At 44.1% G+C, this 22,164-nt stretch overlaps 1 protein-coding gene across 5 annotated transcripts; it reads right to left on the reverse strand.

Annotated features, from left to right (window-relative positions):
* Positions 1 to 77: 77 nt before the first annotated feature.
* LOC123993044 (transmembrane protease serine 4-like) lies at positions 78 to 15,765 on the reverse strand. Of its 5 annotated transcripts, none has more exons than XM_046294790.1 (13): positions 15,496 to 15,765; positions 8,442 to 8,496; positions 8,149 to 8,292; positions 7,648 to 7,800; positions 6,771 to 6,897; positions 6,439 to 6,558; positions 5,442 to 5,485; positions 4,408 to 4,570; positions 4,011 to 4,177; positions 3,504 to 3,599; positions 3,219 to 3,361; positions 1,345 to 1,494; positions 78 to 1,171 (listed from the first exon to the last, which is right to left on the reverse strand). In XM_046294790.1, the coding sequence occupies exons 3-13, from the start codon at positions 8,273 to 8,275 to the stop codon at positions 1,160 to 1,162; spliced, it is 1,302 nt and encodes a 433-aa protein (XP_046150746.1). In that variant the 5' UTR covers positions 8,276 to 8,292; positions 8,442 to 8,496; positions 15,496 to 15,765; the 3' UTR covers positions 78 to 1,159. The 5 variants fall into 5 exon arrangements, with proteins under 5 accessions (XP_046150746.1, XP_046150744.1, XP_046150748.1 ...); XM_046294788.1 differs by lacking the exon at positions 15,496 to 15,765 and adding an exon at positions 12,505 to 12,985; XM_046294792.1 differs by lacking the exon at positions 15,496 to 15,765 and adding an exon at positions 9,947 to 10,164.
* Between the last annotated feature and the right edge of the window lie 6,399 nt (positions 15,766 to 22,164).

Consider the following 22,164-nt stretch of genomic DNA (forward strand, 5'->3'; position numbering starts at 1 on the left):
TTCCCTACGTAGCATCCTGGAAGACACAGTAGAAACAGACACTGCCGAGACATCCCATCACTCAAAGGTCATCCCAATCCAAATCTGATCATTTATTGAACACATGCATCCCCTTTATCAAACGTACCAACAAATACAGACACATTTCTATCTTACGCAGACAACCATTTCTACGTAGTAAACAATATTTAAAGAAAACACTCAAATGTTCACAATGTCTAAAAATAAATACACGCTATTAAATCAGAACCGTGTACATGTAGTGCAAGTAAGGATTGTTCCGATTGCCCAATGGAAATCTGTCGGCACATAGTGAATAGGTCTGACCACCTGAAAGTGTAAAAGTGAATCTATGACGGGATGTACAGTACGGCTAACGCCCCTCCAATGACACATAATATGAAGAAAGCTTCACGTCACCGCACTTGAGGATCATTTAACATGAGGTAAAAAAGCGATTTTCAACTGCATGACAAAACTTCATCACCAATATATTTTCATGAAGACATTTCACCCATTGAAAGTTGGGTGAACATGTGGAACATTGTGCAATGCATGTCAATACCCACATGAAGATGTGGTCACATGACGACTTTACATTTATAAAAAAGTGGTCAAGTACAGTTGGTGTATGGCGGCCTTCTCGCAACCTCATTGACAAAAAGACAGCAGAGGCACTTGGTGAGAGTCCTGTCTCAAAGTACTCAGCCATGTGGGAAACCCAGGCTTTGTCCCAAACGGCCCCCTATTCCCTTGATTGTGCACTACTTTGAACCATAGTTCTCTGATCAAGAGTAGTGCACTATAAAGGCAATAGGGTGACATTTCGGCCGCAGCCCTAGACCGACTGTCGTCTCCAGCGACATTGTTACACTACCACGTCAGTGGTCCCTGAGGCACCTAAAATGGCACATGTCACACTGTAAACAACCTGTTATAAGTAAATAAGTAGTGTGTGTTCGTGTCTGTGTCTATCTGAGTGTGCTGGTGTGTGTGTATGTGTGTGTGTGTGTGTTATGTATTCTTGTAGGTGTTTTAAATTGCACTTCGAAGAGGATTCCTCTTCTATTCCCATTACAGAGCTCCATGTAGATCCACTGAAATCCATTCAGGTGGCCCATCCCAATAGAGCATTGGCTTTTGGTCATGTTTTGAGGCTTCAAGGGTTTTTCTAGAACAATAAAGTACACATGGTCAAACCATTGCATAGTGGACGATACACTATTATTAGTCTTGGTTTTCAGGGCAGCAGCATACAACATCTAGACTTTACATAGTACAAAGTCAAATGAAACGCTCTTAAAATACACTAGCTCCTTGCCTCTCCTTTGTGAGCGTACATACCTCCATGACAGTGTGGATCCAGTTGAGCATTTCGTCCACGTTGCAGTAGACCCCTGGTTGACCCTCTCTGGCACAGCCGAACCCCCAACTCACCACCCCCACCAGCTGCCATTGTTCTGACAGGTACACCAGAGGACCACCACTGTCTCCCTACAACACATGACCCAACAGTGGCATTAAGTACACTGGAATTAGGCACTGTACACGTATGTCAAAGGCCACATTTGAGGTTGGATATTCTATACACAATAAAGTGTTAAGGTCATCCCATTTGTTTTTTTTACAGGACAAGGCATTGAATGTATACACGCCAAAAGCTATCTTAGTTTCTCTTCTGTTTTTTTCTCAAAGCAAACATTCTACTTTACAGTGGCTTGTGAAAGTAATTAAAATAGATTATTGTTTTTTTTTATCACTTGATTTACACAACATGACTACCACTTTGAAGATGCAAAATATATTTTTGGTGAAACAAAAAAACTTGAACGTGCGTAACTATTCACCCCCCAAGGTCAATACTTTGTAGAGCCACCTTTTGCAGCAATTCCAGCTGCAAGTCTCTTGGGGTATGTCTTTATTAGCTTGGCACATCTAGCCACTGGGACTTTGGCCCATTCTTCAAGGCAAAACTGCTCCAGCTCCTTCAAGTTGGATGGGTTCCGCTGGTGTACAGTAATCTTTAAGTCATACCACGGATTCTCAATTGGATTGAGATCTGGGCTTTGACGAGGCCATTCCAAGACATTTAAATGTTTCCCCTTAAACCACTCAACTGTTGATTTAGCTGTATGCTGTGGTCATTGTCCTGCTGGAAGGTGAACCTCCGTCCCAGTCTCAAATCTCTGGAAGACTGAAACAGGTTTCCCTCAGGAATATCCCTGTATTTAGCGCCATCCATCATTCCTTCAATTCTGACCAGTTTTCCAGTGTCTGCCGATGAAAAGAAAAACACAGCATGATGCTGCCACCACCATGTTTGACTGTGGGGATGTTGGTCTCGGGGTGAAGTGAGGTGTTGGGTTTGCGGCAGACATAGCATTTTCCTTGATGGCCAAAAAGCACAATTTTAGTCTCATCTGATCAGAGTATCTTCTTCCATATATTTGAGGAGTCTCTCACATGCCATTTGACGAACACCAAACATTTGTTTCTTTTTTTCTTTAAGCAATGGCTTTTTTCTGGCCACTCTTCTATAAAGCCCAGCTCTGTGGAGTGTATGGCTTAAAGTGGTCCTATGAACAGATACTTCAATCTCCACTGTGGAGCTTTGCAGCTCCTTCAGGGTTATCTTTTGTCTCTTTGTTGCCTCTCTGATTAATGCCCTCCTTGCCTGGTCCATTAGTTTTGGTGGGTGGCCCTCTCTTGGCAGGTTTATTGTGGTGCCATATTCTTTCCATTTTTTAAATAATGGATTTAATGGTGCTACGTGGGATGTTCAAAGTTTCGGATATATTTTTATAACCTAACCCTGATCTGTACTTCTCCAGAACTTTGTCCCTGACCTTGCTTGGTGGTGCCCCTTGCTTAGTGGTGTTGCAGACTCTGGGGCTTTTCAGATCAGGTGTATATATACTAAGATCATGTGACACTTAAATAAAGTCCACCTGTGTGCAATCTAACTAATTCTTAAGCCCCTAATAATTCTTATTAGGGGCTTCATAGCAAAGGGGTGAAGACATTTGCACGCACCACTTTTCCATTGTTTTTTATTTTTTGAAACAAGTAATATTTTTCATTACACTTCACCAATTTGGACTATTTTGTGTATGTCCATTATATGAAATCCAAATAAAAATAAATTTAAATTACAGTTTGTATATGCAACAAAATGGGGAAAACACCAAGGGGATGAATACTTTTGTAAGGCACTGTACCTGACATGCATCCACTTTTCCCTCCAGGTAACCAGCGCAAAGCATTCTGGGAGTAATTGAGTCACCGTAGACAGTGGGACTAGAGCACTGATCACTGTCTATAAGGGGAAGGATAGCCTTCTGGAGGACAGGAGACACTTTACCTGAGGGGAGAGAAAAGGTGACAGAGCGATGAGAAGGAGAAGAGGGGAAATCGACTATTAACATTTCAGTACATGTGCTTGTTGGATAGAGATGAAGAGGGTGAGAGAAAGGAAAGTGTAGTTTTGTTTGTTGTATGTTCACCCTTCTCATGGAGGTAGCCCCAGCCCGTCACCATCATAGAGTCTCCTGCCTTCAGGCCCAGGTTCTTAGGGGGCAAACACACAGGCCGACGAGAGTCTGGTGGAGGAAACACAGAACTTTATTGACATCTACTTCCTCAAATATACGTCACAGACTACAATCTAAATATACAGTATTTCCCTAGCCTAGAGGATGTCCAATGTTGCAACTCACTGAAATAGACAGTTTGATAAATTGGCCACTAGAGGTCAGAATCTACCCTGAATGCATTCTCTCTTCCCAGAATCTGCTCTTACAAATACATATTTCCATATCATTGTGTAGTGCTCTTAGCATTCATTTTTGAGAGGGCTGAGAAATGTTCCTCACGGGAAGTCATTCAAAACCAGAATAGGTGGAGATGGGGCTTCTCCTATGTCGAGCCTTTGCGAAAAATAGGAACTGTCCAGCAAATTCAGTGCCACAGTCTGTGTGCTGCTAAAATGTAACGTTGGGGAAGTGACATACTTCCGACAGTGATGGGTTCGGTCAGCCTCATCATGGCCAGGTCGTAGTCGTTGCTGGCTGCATTGTAGTCTCCGTTCAGTATGATCCTGTCTACATATGAGCCTCCCAGTGTGCCCATGTAAGTCCTCCCAGACACCACCCGCCAGCGACTCAGCTCCTTCTTACTACTGTAGGACCAGGAGAGAGAAAAGGTACAGGGGTTAACAGCCGGTCCTTGGTCTCTATCACCAGATACTTAAGCCTTTTATACAATTGCAGACCTTGTGGGAGTTTCTACGTTGGATGGTCAGAGTTACATGTGTTATGTCTGTTTAAGATAGTTGTAGATATCCAGAGTAGATATTCACACATATTCTACAGTGTATATAGTTTGTATTGGATGTGCAGTGGTACTGACCCAGAGAAGCAGTGTGCTGCCGTGACGACCCAGCGTGACGACACCAGCGACCCTCCGCAGGTGTGTTGTCCGTTCTGCTGAAGGCTCACCTGCCACGGCCAGTCTTCTATAGACGCATCCACACCCCCCACGACACGGTCCGATCGCCCCCGCTCTCCACAGTCTGACACACACACACACACACACACACACACACACACACACACACACACACACACACACACACACACACACACACACACACACACACACACACACACACACACACACACACACACACACACACACACACACACACACACACACACAGGAGAAAGAGAGTTTATTTATCCGTTATAAGTTGACTGAGAACACGTTCTCGTTTGCAGCAATAGTTACATGGCAGAGGAGGGGGATTAATGAGCCAATTGTAAACCGGGGATTATTAGGTGATCGTGATGGTTTGAGGGCCAGATTGGGAATTTAGCCAGGACACCGGGGTTAACACCCCTACTCTTACGATAAGTGCCATGGGATCTTTAATGACCTCAGAGAGTCAGGACACCCATTTAACGTCCCTATCCGAAAGACAGCACCCTACACAGGGCAGTGTCAATCACTGCCCTGGGACATTGGGATATTTTTTTTAGACCAGAGGAAAGAGTGCCTCCTACTGGCCCTCCAACACCACTTAGTTCCCTGTTAGTTCCACTGACAGTTAGTTCCACTGAAGAGTTTTGTCAAGTGCTAAGGCACACAAAGGTAGATTGACGAGTAAATGTAGAATTAGCGCTGAAAGCGAACTCAAAGTAGCCCTTTGGCAGTTAGCGTTGCTACCTGTCAGTTAAGTGACACACTGACCCATTACAAAGTGGCTTGTTGCCTGGATCCTGTCCAGTTTGCCTGCATTCTCCAGTCTTTCTGTCTCTCTCCCTTGTATAATTCAACTCCTAGAGAACTTGGATGACTTTCAAGTAGTCAGAGGAGGAGGAGTCTAATAGTGGGGCATAGGGAGGTGACAGAGTGTGAGGTGGGGTATCAGAGGCAGAACTTACCGGAGCAGGTCAGGGAGATCACGGATTCTGAGTTACACACTTGGCTGGAATCAAACAGAGAGGGGAATTCAACACACAGTACATACACATGGTATATAGACACATCGCATATGCTGTATGCAAAGAAACACACCCAGAACACAATTACCAAACATTATAGGTAAACAAAAGAGTCTGATTCCAGAGTTAATCTTCAGTGTTGGTTCAGATTCTGTCAGACATAAAATACTCGTACTTCTTGTTTCCTCTAATTACAGAAACAAGGATGGGGGGGATGAACAGAAACTCCAAAATTGTTTGTGTCAGAAAAACAGAGAGTAGGACACAGTCAGAGACACACATCGAGAGAGAAAGATGTCGCAGAGGTGCACATCACAAGTAGAGATAAGTTTAAAAAAATAATAATTACAGATGGAGAAAAAAAGAGGACAATTGATCTGTTTTTCCAGCGCCTGGTGCTGTTTCAGAGTAAACAGACAGGGCGGTGCCATCCCATCTGTCATCAGTGGCAGTCATGCATTCCATTCGTCATGTCACAACTGCCTGAGCCTAAACTGCCATCTTACTACAAAAGAGTGGAAGTAGGATGGGAGGGAACCAACACAAACACTGCATAGTAAACAGTGTGACAGTGATGCAGACATGGTCAACATAGTCATGTACTTATTTATTTTTGTTTGACCTTTATTTTCCAAGGCAGGTCAATTAAGAACAAATTATTGTTTACAATTAAAAATAAGACGAGTATGATAAAACAAGCACAGACACAAGTACCCAAAGTGGGTAACATTTATTTTGACTTGTTTCAATTCTCCATTCACTGCACCGATCAAGATAATTATCCAACCATATCGATACCAAGAGACTGTACACATTTTTTACTGATCCATTTCAGTTCCCCTTTTCATAGCTGGAAAGTGTCCGAGTGAATATCAAAATACAATAGACAGTAACACCACAGTTACAGGCTCAATATGACCCATCTTCTAATACTTACCGGTCAATGACAGTCTGGTAAAAGGGGGTGGTGTCAGCTGCGACCCTGACCCCTGAGAACGGTCCTGTCTTCAGGGATGCGGACAAGTTCTGCACAGAGATACTACTACTGTTGGGTTTACTGTGGGAACGAGTGGAGACAGAGAGACATTTTCAATACATTTAAGAGAAGCTCAATATGTTAAAGGGGAAACTGTAGCTAAGCTGCTCGGTGAGTGAGTGAGTGAGTGAGTGAGTGAGTGAGTGAGTGAGTGAGTGAGTGAGTGAGTGAGTGAGTGAGTGAGTGAGTGAGTGAGTGAGTGAGTGAGTGAGTGAGTGAGTGAGTGGACCCACTAGGTGTATCCCAGCTGTTGACAGGCTTTCTCTGTGTGCTGCTGGGTCCAGTCCTCACTACACACACTCCTCCATCCTGTCCCGGCACTGTAGATCTGGAGAACACTCTGCTCAGAGACCAGACGCACTGCACAGAGAGAGAGACAGAGACAGAGAGACACAGAGAGAGAGAGACACACAGAGTGAGAGAGAGAGACACAGAGTGAGAGAGAGAGACACAGAGTTAGAGAGAGCGACACAGAGTTGGAGAGAGCGACACAGAGTGAGAGAGAGCGACACAGAGTGAGAGAGAGCGACACAGAGTGACACAGAGTTAGAGAGAGCGACACAGAGTGAGAGAGAGCGACACAGAGTGAGAGAGAGAGAAAGAAAGAAAGCGAGAGAGAGAGAGAGGATGCAGAGGTGCGCATCACAGAGAGAGACAGGAAAAGGAAAGTAAGAGACCGAGAGAGAAAAAAAGAGAGAATAAGAATGAGATTAAACATATAGAAGTGACAGAGACAGATGTATAAAGATTTATAGATGAGTGGTGTGTGTGTGTGTACCTGTCCATACCTGTGTGTGTGTGTGTGTGTGTGTGTGTGTGTGTGTGTGTGTGTGTGTGTGTGTGTGTGTGTGTGTGTGTGTGTGTGTGTGTGTGTGTGTGTGTGTGTGTGTGTGTGTGTGTGTGTGTGTGTGTGTGTGTGTGTGTGTGTGTACCTGTACATACCTGTGTGTGTGTGTGTACCTGTCCATACCTGTGTGCGTGTGTGTGTGTGTGTGTGTGTGTGTGTGTGTGTGTGTGTGTGTGTGTGTGTGTGTGTGTGTGTGTGTGTGTGTGTGTGTGTGTGTGTGTGTGTGTGTGTGTGTGTGTGTGTGTGTGTGTGTGTGTGTTTACCTGGGAAGGTAGTGTTGACCGTCATGCTGGCCACACAGGTGAGCTCGTCCTCTCCTCCTGAACAGTCCACCATCCCATCACATGCTTTGTCCAGGGGAATGAACTTCACCGACCGGGAGCAGAAGAAGTACTTACTGTTGATCAGCTGCGCGACTGAGGACAGAAAGAAAAGGGGAAAGAGGGATGAAAGGAGGAGAGAGTACAGAAGACAGGTTATAAAAATAAAAACGTTTGTGGAATCAAATTCCATAATGTTGCTATGGTTTCATTGTGAATCACTGAGTATTTGTACAGGGGAGAAGTACTAGTATGTCTTGTGTTAACTAAGGGGGAGGAGAGGGTGTAGAGGTGGGTTTGCATCCCAAACAGCAACCTATGCCCAACATAGTGCACTACCTTTGACCGCACTACTCTTGATCCTTATGGGCCCTGTTCAAAAGCAGTGCACTATGCAGGGAATAGGGTGCAGTCTGGGATGATGGGTTTCGAAGCTGGACTCACTGAAGTAGCCAGCCGTGACCAGGATCCCTAGCACTACCAGTACCATCAACACAGTGATCAGGACCCTATTCCTCGACGAGGACTTCTCTTTCTGGGAGTTCAGAGCCGTCATGGGCTTTCGTTTCATACCAGGCCGTACTTCAACTGGGGGAGAAGAACAATCGGGATTTTGTAGCTATTTAAACACATAGACACATAGAACTAAAGCATAATTGGACAGTAAATTATTGCATATTAAGTAATACTTGTACAATACGATTGCAAAATGAATCAATTCCACTACAATGGCTTACCTTGTTGCTTAGGATTCAATGGTATATTGCTTTCTTCAGCAAGGCTGGTGTCAGTCTGGCGAGAGAGAGACGACAGAATGAGACAAAGGGGATTATACTGTGCTCGGTGCAGAATGTGGGACATTGTGTAAGAGTTTGTGAGGTTCTAGGGCCTAGAGAGGGGAGGCACGACAGATTGGATCAAGAACACACGCACACGGAACAGCGTGCCTCCCATCAATGTTGTGTGTGTGACTGTCATGCCTAATGCTGTGAGCACAGTTCCCAGGCCCGTCTGACACAAAGACAGAGATAGTTGTATGACACATCCTCAGGTGTGGTACTCTGCTCAATGTGTAGTCAGTCGCCTTATGCGGTGTTATTCCACTCCATTAAAGGACAATAGATCTTGAATGGTGGCGCATGCTATAAACACAGCATTCTAATCATGCACGCTATAAACCACTTAATTCAAGTTATGTCACTGACAGCTCTGCCCCCCCCCCAGCTTTCACATTCAAGTGTACAGCAAGCACAAGTACCCGCCATCATAACTGTCATGAGTCATAGCTTCAGTGAACGAAACCTGTTCACTGGTGAAACAGCCATCAGGACCAAAAACAACAACATCCCAAAATACCAGTGACTTGTGTCTCAAACAGTCTGTTAGGTATCTGCAGTATCGGCTATTCTGTCCGATCTCGCCAACCGCTCCACAAATACTATACAAATCTGTCACTAATACACTAATACATTCCATGCACAGTCTACGGACTGTCCGACACACTCACCAACAGCGAACCAATGTCCTTTTGAGACGGAGGCTGCTCTAATATGGACAACGCCACACAATACACTATCCCGCAGATATGGAGGGTTATACTGTATGGAGGGACAAGATAGATGGTGGCTGTAGTGAGGGACAGGGCTCTTAGGTGGCTGGGTAAAAACTGCTGTTGGTCTTCTGTAGTTAAATCTCTCAGTGCTTTTGTTCACAGATTTACCATTACAGAAAAAAAAACATGTTAAAGTTTGTTAAATATAACCCTAAATCAAAGGCTTGTCTGTATGTGTTGATGTGAAGCAATACCGTAGTGAGACATTCTCAAATGGTTTTTAAAAAATGAATTAATAAATATATATGTCCCGTAATTTCACTTTAACAATTCAGTTGCGAGTGAAATCCCTTCATCTGCGTGAATTCTTCCTGTCTATTCTCCATGGAGACAGCCTGGTCTAATATTGGAAACTAAAACAGAGGGTTCTAGCAACACGGAGTAGAAGAATAGCCAAACAACCACAACTTCGGGGAAAAGGGGAAGTGAGATATACATATACTGTTCATTTAACTGACTACAATCCGAAACAGTTAAAGACACTCCCCTGGGGTCACATTTTGTTGTTTGCCCTAACACTACACAGCTGATTCAAATAACCAACTCATCATCAAGCGTTGATTTTTGGGGGGGAATCAGCTATATGGTGCTAAAGCAACAGAAAAACAAGACCTACTGTAAACTTTTTACCGGACTGTCTTTTCAAATACGGCTTGACGTGTAGCCTACACCTTTTGCAGGAAGCAGTAACTCCCCATTGCTGACTTTTATATGAATCTAGGCAAGGGTCGATAACTCGCTAACTGCTGCTTTGGCGGTCTGATCCGAAAAACGCGTTCACTCGCCGGTGTTTGAAACACGGCTCGCGGGCTACACCCACCAATTTAAATCTTCCCGCTCTGGCTCTGCCTGACACAAAATCAAAGACTCAATCTTGCAAAGTTAGACTTGTTCTGGTTTGGTGCATTGAAGGGTGTCTGATATAATGTTGATTCGATCACCGGGGGGAGTTCATCTGTAATATAGTGGAAACTAATAGGGCGAACTCAGTGAAGTTCAATCGCTTGGGTCCGTCTCTGCGGTACATGGCATTTCCTCCATGCGGTAGTCCTGCAGGAGGTTCGCTATCGCGAACGCGCGCAATTTAGAGGGAACAGTGCTCACTGTACATAAGTGTTCATTTGAATCTCACACACACACATACACACACACACAGAGAGAGAGAGAAAGATCCTGTATGATTTGCATGAGTCATGGAGATGCTGCTGGTTGGTGGAACTCTCCAGTAGATGTAGGAACTAATCTAGGTCAACTAATCTAGGTCAATATGAGCAGGCTATGAGATAAGGAAATATGGTTACAAAGAGAGAAGGAGAGAAAGAAATAATGGCTGGATGGTAGAGTACAGAGGTGGGAGAAGAGGAATGTCAGCCAGTTCAACTTGAAATGTGACTGTACACATTGCGGAGCTGACAGCTGACTGACCAGTACCAAACATACCCAAAATACCTGCAATGTTTCATCAAAGTTGACCAGCAATATGCATACAATACATAGCAATCTATCGAAAATAGGGACTCCGAGTGATTTGTAGACCACATAAAAACTATAGGTCACTAACTGCAGGCCGCACACATTCATTTGCTCAAATATATTATTTGAGGATCGCCTACTTTGCAACAAGATATCTAAAAACAACATTATATAATGACCCAGTTTTCATTGAGAAAGCATCTTGGGAAGCAGAACTGGCTCACAGAAGGTTTAATAACCGATAAAATAAATTGGCATGTTTCGCTTTAGTGTATAAAAAGGTGCTCGCTCTTCATTGTGGATTGTATTTTAGAGTGCCAGCAGTTTACCACCCTACATACCACTGCTGGCTTGCTTCTAAAGCTTAGCAGGGTCTGTCCTGGTTGTACCCTGGATGGGAGACCAGATGCTGCTGGAAGTGGTGTTGGAGGGCCAGAAGGATGCACCCTTTCCTCTGGTCTAAAAAATAATAATATCCCAACGCCTCAGGGCAGTGATTGGGGACATTGCCCTGTGCAGGGTGCTGTCTTTTGGATGGGACGTGAAACGGGTATCCTGGCTAAATTCCCAATCTGGCCCTCATATGGTCACCTAATCATCCCCAGTTTACAATTGACTCATTCATCCCACTCCTCTCCCCAGTAACTATTCCCCAGCTTGTTGCTGTAAATGACAATGTGTTCTCAGTCAACTTACCTGGTAAAAGCAACCAAAAATAAATATATATTTTTTTAAAGCAAAAAAGACCTTTAGAGAAGTTACACATGAGTTGTAATCAAAGGCAGGGTTCTCCAACAACACAGATTTGCATGATCACACACAGGCATACATACACACACAAACGCACACCAGTTTCCTACACAAACTGAACACTGGTCACTTAGCATTTCTGCCACCCACGACAGATGTGTACAATCACAAGAACCCTAATCTATGTCTATTTCCCACTTTTACACTACCGGCCAAAAGCTTTAGAACACATCCTCATTCAAGGGTTTGTCTTTTTTTGTTGTTGCAATTTTCTACATTTTAGAACAATAGTGAAGACATCAAAACATCACATTTTCCATATTGACTGACCTCCATGTCTTAAAGTCATGATGGACTGTTGTTTCTCTTTGCTTATTTGAGATGTCCGTGCCATAATATGGACTTTGCCTTTTTACCAGATAGGGCCATCTTCTGTATACCACCCCTTACAACACAACGCATTGGCTCAAACGCATTAAGAAGGAAAGTAAATTCTACAAATGAACTTTTAACAACATTTTGGTTACTACATGATTCCATATGTGTTGTTTCATAGTTTTGATGTCTTCACCATTATTCCAAAATTTAAAACCATTGAATTAGAAGGTGTTATAAAACCTTTGACTAATAGTGTAGAACTCACAAAAATGTGATATTGTCAGCAGGGACACAGTAATACTAACATGGTAACACTTTCAAATGTACTTGAGGATTGCTTGCTTTGCAAAGGACTATTTGCATGTATAACAATTGTTCACTAAACACACAGACCGTACATTTATTACACAGGTAAACATGGGCATGTTATCCCATATGTTTTCCCTAAAGTCCCATCACTGTGATCCTGTAAACCACTGCTGTACGAGTCCACAGTAAGAGCTGAGTGACAGGTGACCGATACTACTCCACAAGTGAATAGCCTGATCCCCTATTTTCCCCAGACTGTAGTCTCCATCTCTACTCACATCCATGGTGCAGAAGTCCCCTCTCAGCTGGCCCAGATCACAGGGTACAGAGGATGCACTGTCCTTCGGTCTCTGGAGCAAGTAGAACTCCCTTCAACAGTCTCTCCCTTCCCCTTCGCCTTGTGCCTTCACTCCCTCTGTTCTTCTCTCTCCCTGTTTTTCTCTCTCTCGTCCTTCTCGTACCCTATTCGTTGTCCCTCAATTCACAGGCAGTGAAACTTAATCTATCATGCAGGCCGCCTAACTTGTCCGGCTGCGGTGAAAATCTGCTGCTGTATTAATGACTGCTGGTGTGTTTCTGTGTGTATCCGTGCTGCTGAAATCCACATGGACTTGTTGTGGATGACCCAGCCCCTGCTGACAAAACAACACCAAACTAGTATCTGTAATAGGACACCTAATGCCTTGGTCTCTCTACCTGCATACTTTCTCTCTCTCTCTCTCTCTCTCTCTCTCTCTCTCTGTCTCTCTCTCTCTCTCTCTCTCTCTCTGTCTCTGTCTCTGTCTCTGTCTCTGTCTCTCTCTGTCTCTCTCTCTCTCTGTCTCTCTCTGTCTCTGTCTCTCTCTCTCTCTCTCTCTGTCTCTCTCTCTGTCTCTGTCTCTCTCTGTCTCTCTCTGTCTCTCTCTCTCTGTCTCTGTCTCTCTCTCTCTCTGTCTCTCTCTGTCTCTCTCTCTCTGTCTCTGTCTCTCACTCTCTCTCTGTCTCTCTCTCTCTGTGTCTCTCTCTCTCTGTCTCTGTCTCTCACTCTCTCTCTGTCTCTCTCTCTCTCTGTCTCTCTGTCTCTCTCTCTCTCCTCTCTCTCCTCCCACAAACAGCCTGTCCTGATTCGGTGGATCCTTGTAGCTCTAGCGCTGTCCTTTTCAATTCTTCTACCTCTCATTCATGAATGTATGAGAACAAAAACACACACAGGCACACTCACACGAGCACAGACTGACAAACCTGCACGCACGCACGCTCGCACACACACACCATTTCGGTCAGGTCGTGGGCCAGTCCTGTCTTGTTGGTATCAGTTGGAGCTCCAGTCTGGCGTTGTTCTCTGAGCCAGAGGACATTTACATTACATACATTTAAGTCATTTAGCAGACGCTCTTATCCAGAGCGACTTACAAATTGGTGCATTCACCTTATGACATCCAGTGGAACAGCCACTTTACAATAGTGCATCTAAATCTTTTAAGGGGGGGGGTTCAGGTGTCTCCGGAAGGTGGTGATTGACTCCGCTGTCCTTCTTAACCCAGGAATGGGATACGTGATCACAATAATATTTTGGGGACAGAAACTTGTTTATACTCCTCTTTTTTTAAACCCTCCTCAGTAGGGGATTTGACAGTCATATTGCTAAAAGCTTGCTACAATACCCCCCAACCCCCACCCCTCAGGCTATATGTGGTACATGGAGGAAATTCCTGTAAATGTTTGGATTGTGCCAGTGGAGTAAAGGATCGGGCAGTTTCCTTGTACTGGATTCTCAACATTTCCTTCCTTCCAGTCAATGGTCAACAATACAGTAGGTCCACTTCTCTTTGATTTCAACTAAAGGCTCCATTACATACTGTTAGTGATTCATAACTCAATAGCCTACTTTCCTATGAGCCAGTTTTGAACCATGTTGAATTGCTAGACATTATCGAGCTAGTAACAAATGATCTCTTACTTCAATAAAGATCTGTGGCTTTGTAGCAAATCCTATTAAAAAAGGATAGAGGAGTTATACCGGAGGTATACAATGTACTCAAGTAGTCCAAATTGCCTGGTTTACTTTGCAGAACCTATGTGGTTTATATATAGAGAGAAGGGGGACAGGATAAAAGAGATTGGTCCTCTGTTGAGAACAGAAGCTGATTGTGATCTATGATAGATGATCATCTATGATGATTGTGATCTATGATGATCCAAATTGTTAAGGGCTGTGACCCCTGACCCTCTCACCACACTACTTCTTCCCTCTTCAGAACGAGGAAGTGATGCAGTTGCCCAGATTTCTATTGTTTTTAAAGTCCACTAGGGCATGGCCTCCTTTAATGAGCCTGACTCCCTGCCAAGATATCTATTGAATAATACATTCATAATATTATTTTTATTGAACCTTTATTTAACTAGACTAGTCAGTGAAGAACAAATTCTTATTCGCAATGACAGCCTCACCCGGGCCAAATCCTTACCCGGACGACACTGGGCAAATTGTGCGCCTCCCTATGTCAGCAATAGATAACAAATGGGTGATACACAGTACAGTGTGATCAACATATCGCCGTTTATTGTCCAGGTTATTGTCACCCACCCAATACGACTAAAATGTTCAGACGCTGAAAAAGAGAGTGTGGAAGGAGGGAGACCGAGATAGTCAGTGAGTGAGGGATTCGTAAAACAAACATGTGAAGGAAGAAAATAGAGATGTGAACTACAGCAATGACACAATCTGTCAATCTATATCTCCTTTCACTGTCAAAAAATCCCCTCCTCTCTATCACAACAGACACACTTTCCATGAGGTCGATTCGTGGGGCGTTGGGGTGCATTTTTCATGGACACTGTACGCATAGTCTGTACTGGACTGGGTTAAATATTAACCATACTGATACAGCTGAACTAATGTTTCCCTCGGTGCTCTAGTTAAATCTGTGGAGTTGTTTATTGTTGTATCCCAATAAACACAATGCCTAACCTTGAGTATCTCACAAACAGTATCTTGGATCTCATTGCAAGTTCATTTTGAAAGGGGGCATTGACCAACCTATTACTGCGGATAATATTAGCGATCTGGCCTGGCTTCTGTTAAACAGACACACCAAACTTGATGAGGTTCAACAACCGTTTAACCCCTTGGATGCTGTGTAACAGCCCGTTCAATCTCAAGACTGTCATGTAGAAAGAAGGTCAAGTCTGCACAAGCAATGGTGCCCCCCCCACGTGATTATGTGACACTAGCATACTCAACAATAGACGATGTGACAACATTAACATGACCAAAATGTGTCACTTACGTGAGGTTAACCAGTCCCTGTTGCCTGTCAGTCCATTACCCTCAGTCCTGATCAGGTGGTCTCTGGTTGTTGGGGTCAGTGTTTGCCTGGTGGTCTTCAGCGATCAACCTGGATGCTTATAGTAAGACTGTGGAGGTAGCTGTGAGCTTTGAGTATGGTTGCCTGTCCCTCTGTCCCTACACTGTTAAATACACACGTTTTCAATCCCAGAATCTAGCCTCTCTTCCTGCTTCCTTCCCTCTCTCTCTCTCGGTTTGAAATGTTGCTCAAGCCTGCCTCCCTAGGGAGCAGTCCAGAGAAATGATTAACATATTCAGACTAGTTTCTGGTCAGTATGTTGTGTCGCCTCACTCTCACATTACCCACCACCTGTGTCTGTGTGCTAGAGGTATTCAATATAAGGGGTATTCGATGGAAAGGGTATTCAATATAAGGGAACAGTTCATGTTATTCATGTTATTTAACGTCAAGGCTAAAATAGATAACATAGGACTTTGTGTGTTATATACGGTGCATTCGGAAACTATTCAGACCCCTTCCCCTTTTCCACATTTTGTTACGTTACAGCCTTATTCTAAAAATGTATCATTGTTTTTTTCTCATCAATCTACACACTATTTCCCATAATGACAAAATGAAAACAGGTTTTTAGACATTTTTTGCACATTTATTAAAGATTAAAAAAAACAGAAATACCTTATTTACATAAGTATTCAGACCCTTTGCTATGAGACTCGAAACTGAGCTCAGGTGCATCCTGTTTCCATTGATCGTCCTTGAGATGTTTCTACAACTTGATTGGAGTCCACCTGTGGTAAATTAAATTGATTGGATAATTTAGAAAGGAACACACCTGTCTATATAAGGTCCCACAGTTGACAGTGCATGTCAGAGCAAAAACCAAACCATGAGGTTGAGACAGGATTATGTCACATGACAGCACACTGGTGTCTGCCAAAAGGCACCTAAAGGGCTCTCAGTCCATGAGAAACAAGATTCTCTGGTCTGATGAAGCCAAGATTGATCTATTTGGCCTGAATTCCAAGAGCGACGTCTGAAGGAAACCTGGCACCGTTCCTACGGTGAAGCATGGTGGTGGCAGCATCATGATGTGGGGATGTTTTTCAGGGACTGGGAGACTAGTCAGGATCGATGGAAAGATGAATGGAGCAATGTACAGAGAGATCCTTCATGAAAACCTGCTCCAGAGTGCTCAGGACCTCAGACTGGGGTGAAGGTTCACCTTCCAACAGGGCAACGACCCAAAGCACACACCTAAGACAATGCAGGAGTGGCTTTGGGACAAGTCTCTGAATGTCCTTGAATGGCCCAGCCAGAGCCCGGACTTGAACCCTTTCGAATATCTCTGGAGAGACCTGAAAATAGCTGCGCAGTGACGCTTTTCATCCAACCTTGAGCTTGAAAGGATCTGCAGAGAAGAATGGGAGAAATCAAATCAAATCAAACTTTGTCACATGCGCCGAATACAACAAGTGTAGACCTTACTGTGAAATGCTTTCTTACAAGCCCTTAACCAACAGTGGAGTTCAAGAAGAGTTAAGAAAACATTTACCAAATAGACTAAAGTAAAAAATAATAATAAAAAGTAACACAATAACATAACAATAATGAGGCTATATACAAGGGGTGCCGGTACCGAGTCAGTGTGCGGGGGTACAGGTTAGTTGAGATCATTTGTAGGTCAGGGTGAAGTGATTATTTATAGATAATAAACAGTGGGTAGCAGCAGTGTGCAAAACAAATGGGGGGGGGGGGGGGTCAATGTAAGTAGTCCAGTGGCCATTTAATTAATTGTTCAGCAATCTTATTGGTTGGGTGTAGACTCTGTTAAGTAGCCTTCTGGTCCTAGACACTCTGGTACCGCTTGCCATGTGATAGCAGAGAAAACAGTCTATGACTTGGGTGACTGGAGTCTCTGACGATTTTATGGGCTTTCCTCTGACGCCGCCTACTATATAGGTCCTGGATGGCAGGAAACTTGGCCCCAGTGACGTACTGGGCCGTACGCACTACCCTCTGTAGCGCCTTATGGTCAGATGTTGAGCTGTTGAAATACCAGAGGGTGATGCAACCGGTCAGGATGCCCTCGATGGAGCAGCTGTAGAACGTTTTGAGGACCCGGGGAGCCATGCCAAATCTTTAGTCTCCTGAGGGGGTAAAGGTTTTGTCGTGCCCTCTTCACGACTGTCTTGCTGTGTTTGGACCATGATAAATTGTTGGTAATGTGGACTCAAAGGAACTTGAAACTCTCAACCCGCTCCACTACAGCCCTGTTGATGTTAATGGGGGCCTGTCCGGACCGCCTTTTCCTGTAGTCCACGATCATCTCCTTTGTCTTGCTCACATTGAGGGAGAGGGTGTTGTCCTGGCACCACACTGCCAGTTCTCTGAACTCCTCCCTATAGGCTGTCTCATCGTTGTTGGTGATCAGGCCTACCACTGTTGTGTTGTCAGCAAACTTAATGATGGTGTTGGAGTTGTTCTTGGCCACGCAGTCTTTGGTGAACAGGGAGTACAGGAGGGGATTAAGTACACACCCCTGAGGGGCCCCAGTGTTGAGAAACTAACCAAATACAGGTGTGCCAAGCTTGCAGCGGCATACCCAAGAAGACTTGAGAATGTAATCGCTGCCAAAAATTATTCAACAAAGTACTGAGTAAAGGGTCAATACTTATGTAAATGTCATATTTCATTTTTTTTTTATATACATTTGCAAAAATTTCTACAAACCTGTTTTTGATTTTTCATTATGGGGTATTGTTTGTAGACTGATGAGGGGGACGACTATTTAATCCATTTTAGAATAAGGCTGTAATGTAACAAAATGTGGAAAAGCATCTGAATACTTTCCAAATATACTGTGTGTTGTGTGTCTTTTCTTAACTTACATTTCTTTAATTGTTGACGGTAACCAGTTCATAGAAATCATTCATCATACAACCTAGGTTTCATGTGTCTTTCAACCCACCTTTCTCCATTATTATTGTACGTCTTACCAAAAATGTTCCTTCCTGGTGTGATGTAAGTCACTATTGTCCCTTACTGGCAGCCTTACCCAGAAATGAGGGGAAATGCTCTGATGATTAACATGTAGCCTAAGCTTCTTCCTGAGGGGAACTCTTCCCTCGTTCTCAAGCTCATCTCTTCACCCTTCCATCCCTCTTTTCTACATCTATGCTCCTACTGTGCCCGACTAAGCAGCTCATATTGGTAGAGACAGCTGTTACACGCAGTGATTGTAAAGATATACACAAAGGCAATAAACATAAAATCATATGAATTACTTTTTTTCCAACTCTTTCCCATGATGTTGTGCAAGGATTACTCAATCATTTGGGCCGTGTCTGTTTATGACTAGTGATTCACATGCAGAAGGAAAAAAGGTGATGATTACACAGCATAGAGGCTGATTCTCAAGAGCTTAATGGGTTTGGTGAGTCGGGGTTTGTGACACAAAGTTTCCGTGAAGACATAACTCCGAGTTCAAAAACAACATCTTAGGTAAAAACCAAGCTCATGAACACATGTATGAAATGTATTTGGGAGGCCCAAAATGAACGTGTGTGTCTGTTCAGCATTGAACTTTAAAAAAACCCTCTCCTCTTTGGGAAAACCCTCATACGTTCCAATAATCTATCCTTTCTCCCCTTCGTGGGTTTGACAGGAAATTACAGGTGTATGGAAACTCCCTTTAGCCCAGGCTTACGTCTATGCAATGCTTTTAACTTTGTGGGGCGTAGTGAACAATTGCACACTTCAGGAGAAAGGAGAGATTATTGGGATGCCATCATGGAAATTCCAACATCAAATCACAGATGATGAACAACACGCAGTTTCACTATTGGCAGACTGGGAGTCCCCACCTACCGGTGGAAGGTATAGAGCTGAGTGTCAGGCCGACCATTGAAGCCTGTTGGCAACAGAGTGGGCAATGAACAAAACATAATTCTGCTCAGCCCTTAAGACCAGGGGCACAACTTTCACTGGGGACGGGGGGCAAAATTTCACCCCCCCCCCCCAGTTTTATCATTGGAAAGTGATACAAAACGAGGCAACGATGTGCTTTAGGACCATGTGAACGCCTCCGAGCGATCGGGTAGGCTGTTTGAAGTGTTTATCCGACTGGATAAAAAAATATATATATAATTACCCCCCCCACTTCTAAAACAAAGTTGCGCCCCTGCTTAAGGCAAATAGTATATGTGAAGAGGATGTCACTATGTTGAGAGAATACATGCATAGGGAATTTTCAAGGCACAAGTGTAATGTTCAAATTAGAGTAGGTAAGGTGCGTCTGGCCTATGTCTGAAGGCTACTCAAGGCTCGAAGATGGCTGCAAGGCTTTTGCCGTGTCAATACTTCTGTTTCAGCGATGATCTGTGACGTGAATTTGTGGTGCTGAAGAAATAAAAGTGAAACGTGTGTAAAGGACGGAGAAAAGTGAACTGAACTTCTACAGCGCGGTAATGACTGCCGTAGCCATTGCTTACCCGTTCACTGCGAGACGACGTCAAATAATGAGAGTGAAAGAGAGAAGAGAGAGAGAACGTCTGAGTGTGGTGCTAAAGAAAGACATGGAAGGTACGTAGGCTGTAAACCTCACAGAGAATAAAGAGCTACAAGAATGAAGATGGACCAGTTTCCAGAGGAATCCTAGCTACGCAGAGCTGGGAAGAACTCGAAAGACACGTGATAGAACATTAGCGAGAGTGGAGACGTTTCTGGTGGCAAACATCTAAAGACAATGCTTTAAGAAAGGACAGACACGCCAACACGAATCAAGTGACTGACAGAACATTCACGGGAACGGAGAGGAGAGAGGCGGACATCTAGATTTAAAGCCGGGCAATTCAGCGATGGAGGGTAAGAAACACTAAACCGCTGCTTCGACTAAAGGAACGTAATGGTTTAAATGTCGACTGTGGTGTGTGTTCACTTCCTTTGCTGCAGTATGTAGCCTAAAGTGCCCAATATATATTAACATTAGCTTTGCCACTCTTAAAACGCTGAGCTCATTGTTTTCTAAGACTGTTGGATACTGTTGGTGATTTACTGCTTTTGAATGGTCAACTCTACACATGTTTAGTAATACCTGTAGAGCGGCAGAGAGAACCACCGCACACACGTTTTTACACTTTTAATGAGAGACTCAGATTGTTGGCTAATTGTTCTTTATCGCTGGAGCACAGAAGCTTTACCTGTGTTTGCCAGGTCTCCGGGACTACACAGCCATTGGTTGAGCTGCTGCTGTGTGTGTGTGTGTGTGTGTGTGTGTGTGTGTGTGTGTGTGTGTGTGTGTGTGTGTGTGTGTGTGTGTGTGTGTGTGTGTGTGCACGCATGTGTCTGCTCAACACATTGCAAATGATTTGATTTTCCAACGCAACTTCCTCAGACAGCTAATACTGAATCAGTAAGACAGCAGGTGACGATTTGGATGGCCAGGGGGGAAAAAATGATCCATGACCTTGAATTGAGCTTGCGATCAGTACTGTGTGAGCAGTCAATAATACACTTATTATTGACTGTAACTTGAACATCCTCCATGAGACTCTTTGGCTCTGACCGTCTCCACAAGCATGTCATAACCATGTGGGATTCACCACATCCTCCTGACCTTGGCTTTGCGGTACTGGCGGTAACCTCACTGCCTCACTGTGGCCCTAATGTTTCTTCTGGCCGTGTTACAGAGGCCAAAGTAAGCTCTGTGGCGATCGGGGTGGCTGTGGGATGCACGTTCCTTGCTCTCCTCATCGTCATCGGCATTGTGCAGTTCTGCTGCAATCGATCCTGGAAGAAATGCAAGAAACGCTGCAAGAGAAATGGTACGTCTATACGTCACTCACCGGGCTGTACCTGAGCTTTACCTGGGAACTCTGTCATGCACCCAAGACACCTGCCCTTTTTAAAAGAGATCACCTCTATGACAACTGCCTGCCACACTGTCTGGGCATTGTCTGGTGACCTCACACACCTGTCATGTAGCAATCGAGTGTGAATCTATTGTTCCTGTTAATACCGGTAATATCACATACAAAGGCCAGTACTTGGCTGGCTAGCTGGCACCTGTAACCTATCTGATTGCAATGATTGACTGCCCAAAATAATCACCTCTCTCTCTCTCGCTCTCTCTCTCTCCAGAGGCATCACTGAAAGAAAAAGTGCTTACGTGAGTGTGTTGACAACCAGTTAACTAAATGGGGATGGTAATGGTGGTAAATCGTTCCTCTACAGAATTGCACTCCCTCTGTGTGAGCTGTGTGTGAGAGATGTGTTGTTTATTAAATGATCTGATGTGTGTGTCTACAGGAAGTTTGGCCAAAATAAGTCTCCCCCTCCCTTCTCCATCAGTGGCTGTTTGAAGTAGAAGACCTGCAACACACAGGAGAACATCTCTGTTGATTACATTCTCTTTCCTTCTCCCTCTCTTGCTCTCTGCTATTGATCTAACAGTCATGTATTTGAACGTAATACTCTGTCTCCTGTGAATATAGCGCAGTATGTCTCTGTAGAGAGGGCAGCAGTAGCCTCGAAGTTATAGAAGCGGGCCAGCAACCGGAGGGGTGCCACGTACAGCTAATGTTCCTTTGGAACTTAACCCCCTAAACTGTTATTTTGGGCTATGCACTGCCGGTGCCCTCTACTCCAGCC

This window comes from Oncorhynchus gorbuscha, linkage group LG13, assembly GCF_021184085.1.
Source record: "Oncorhynchus gorbuscha isolate QuinsamMale2020 ecotype Even-year linkage group LG13, OgorEven_v1.0, whole genome shotgun sequence".
Lineage (NCBI taxonomy): Eukaryota > Metazoa > Chordata > Actinopteri > Salmoniformes > Salmonidae > Oncorhynchus > Oncorhynchus gorbuscha.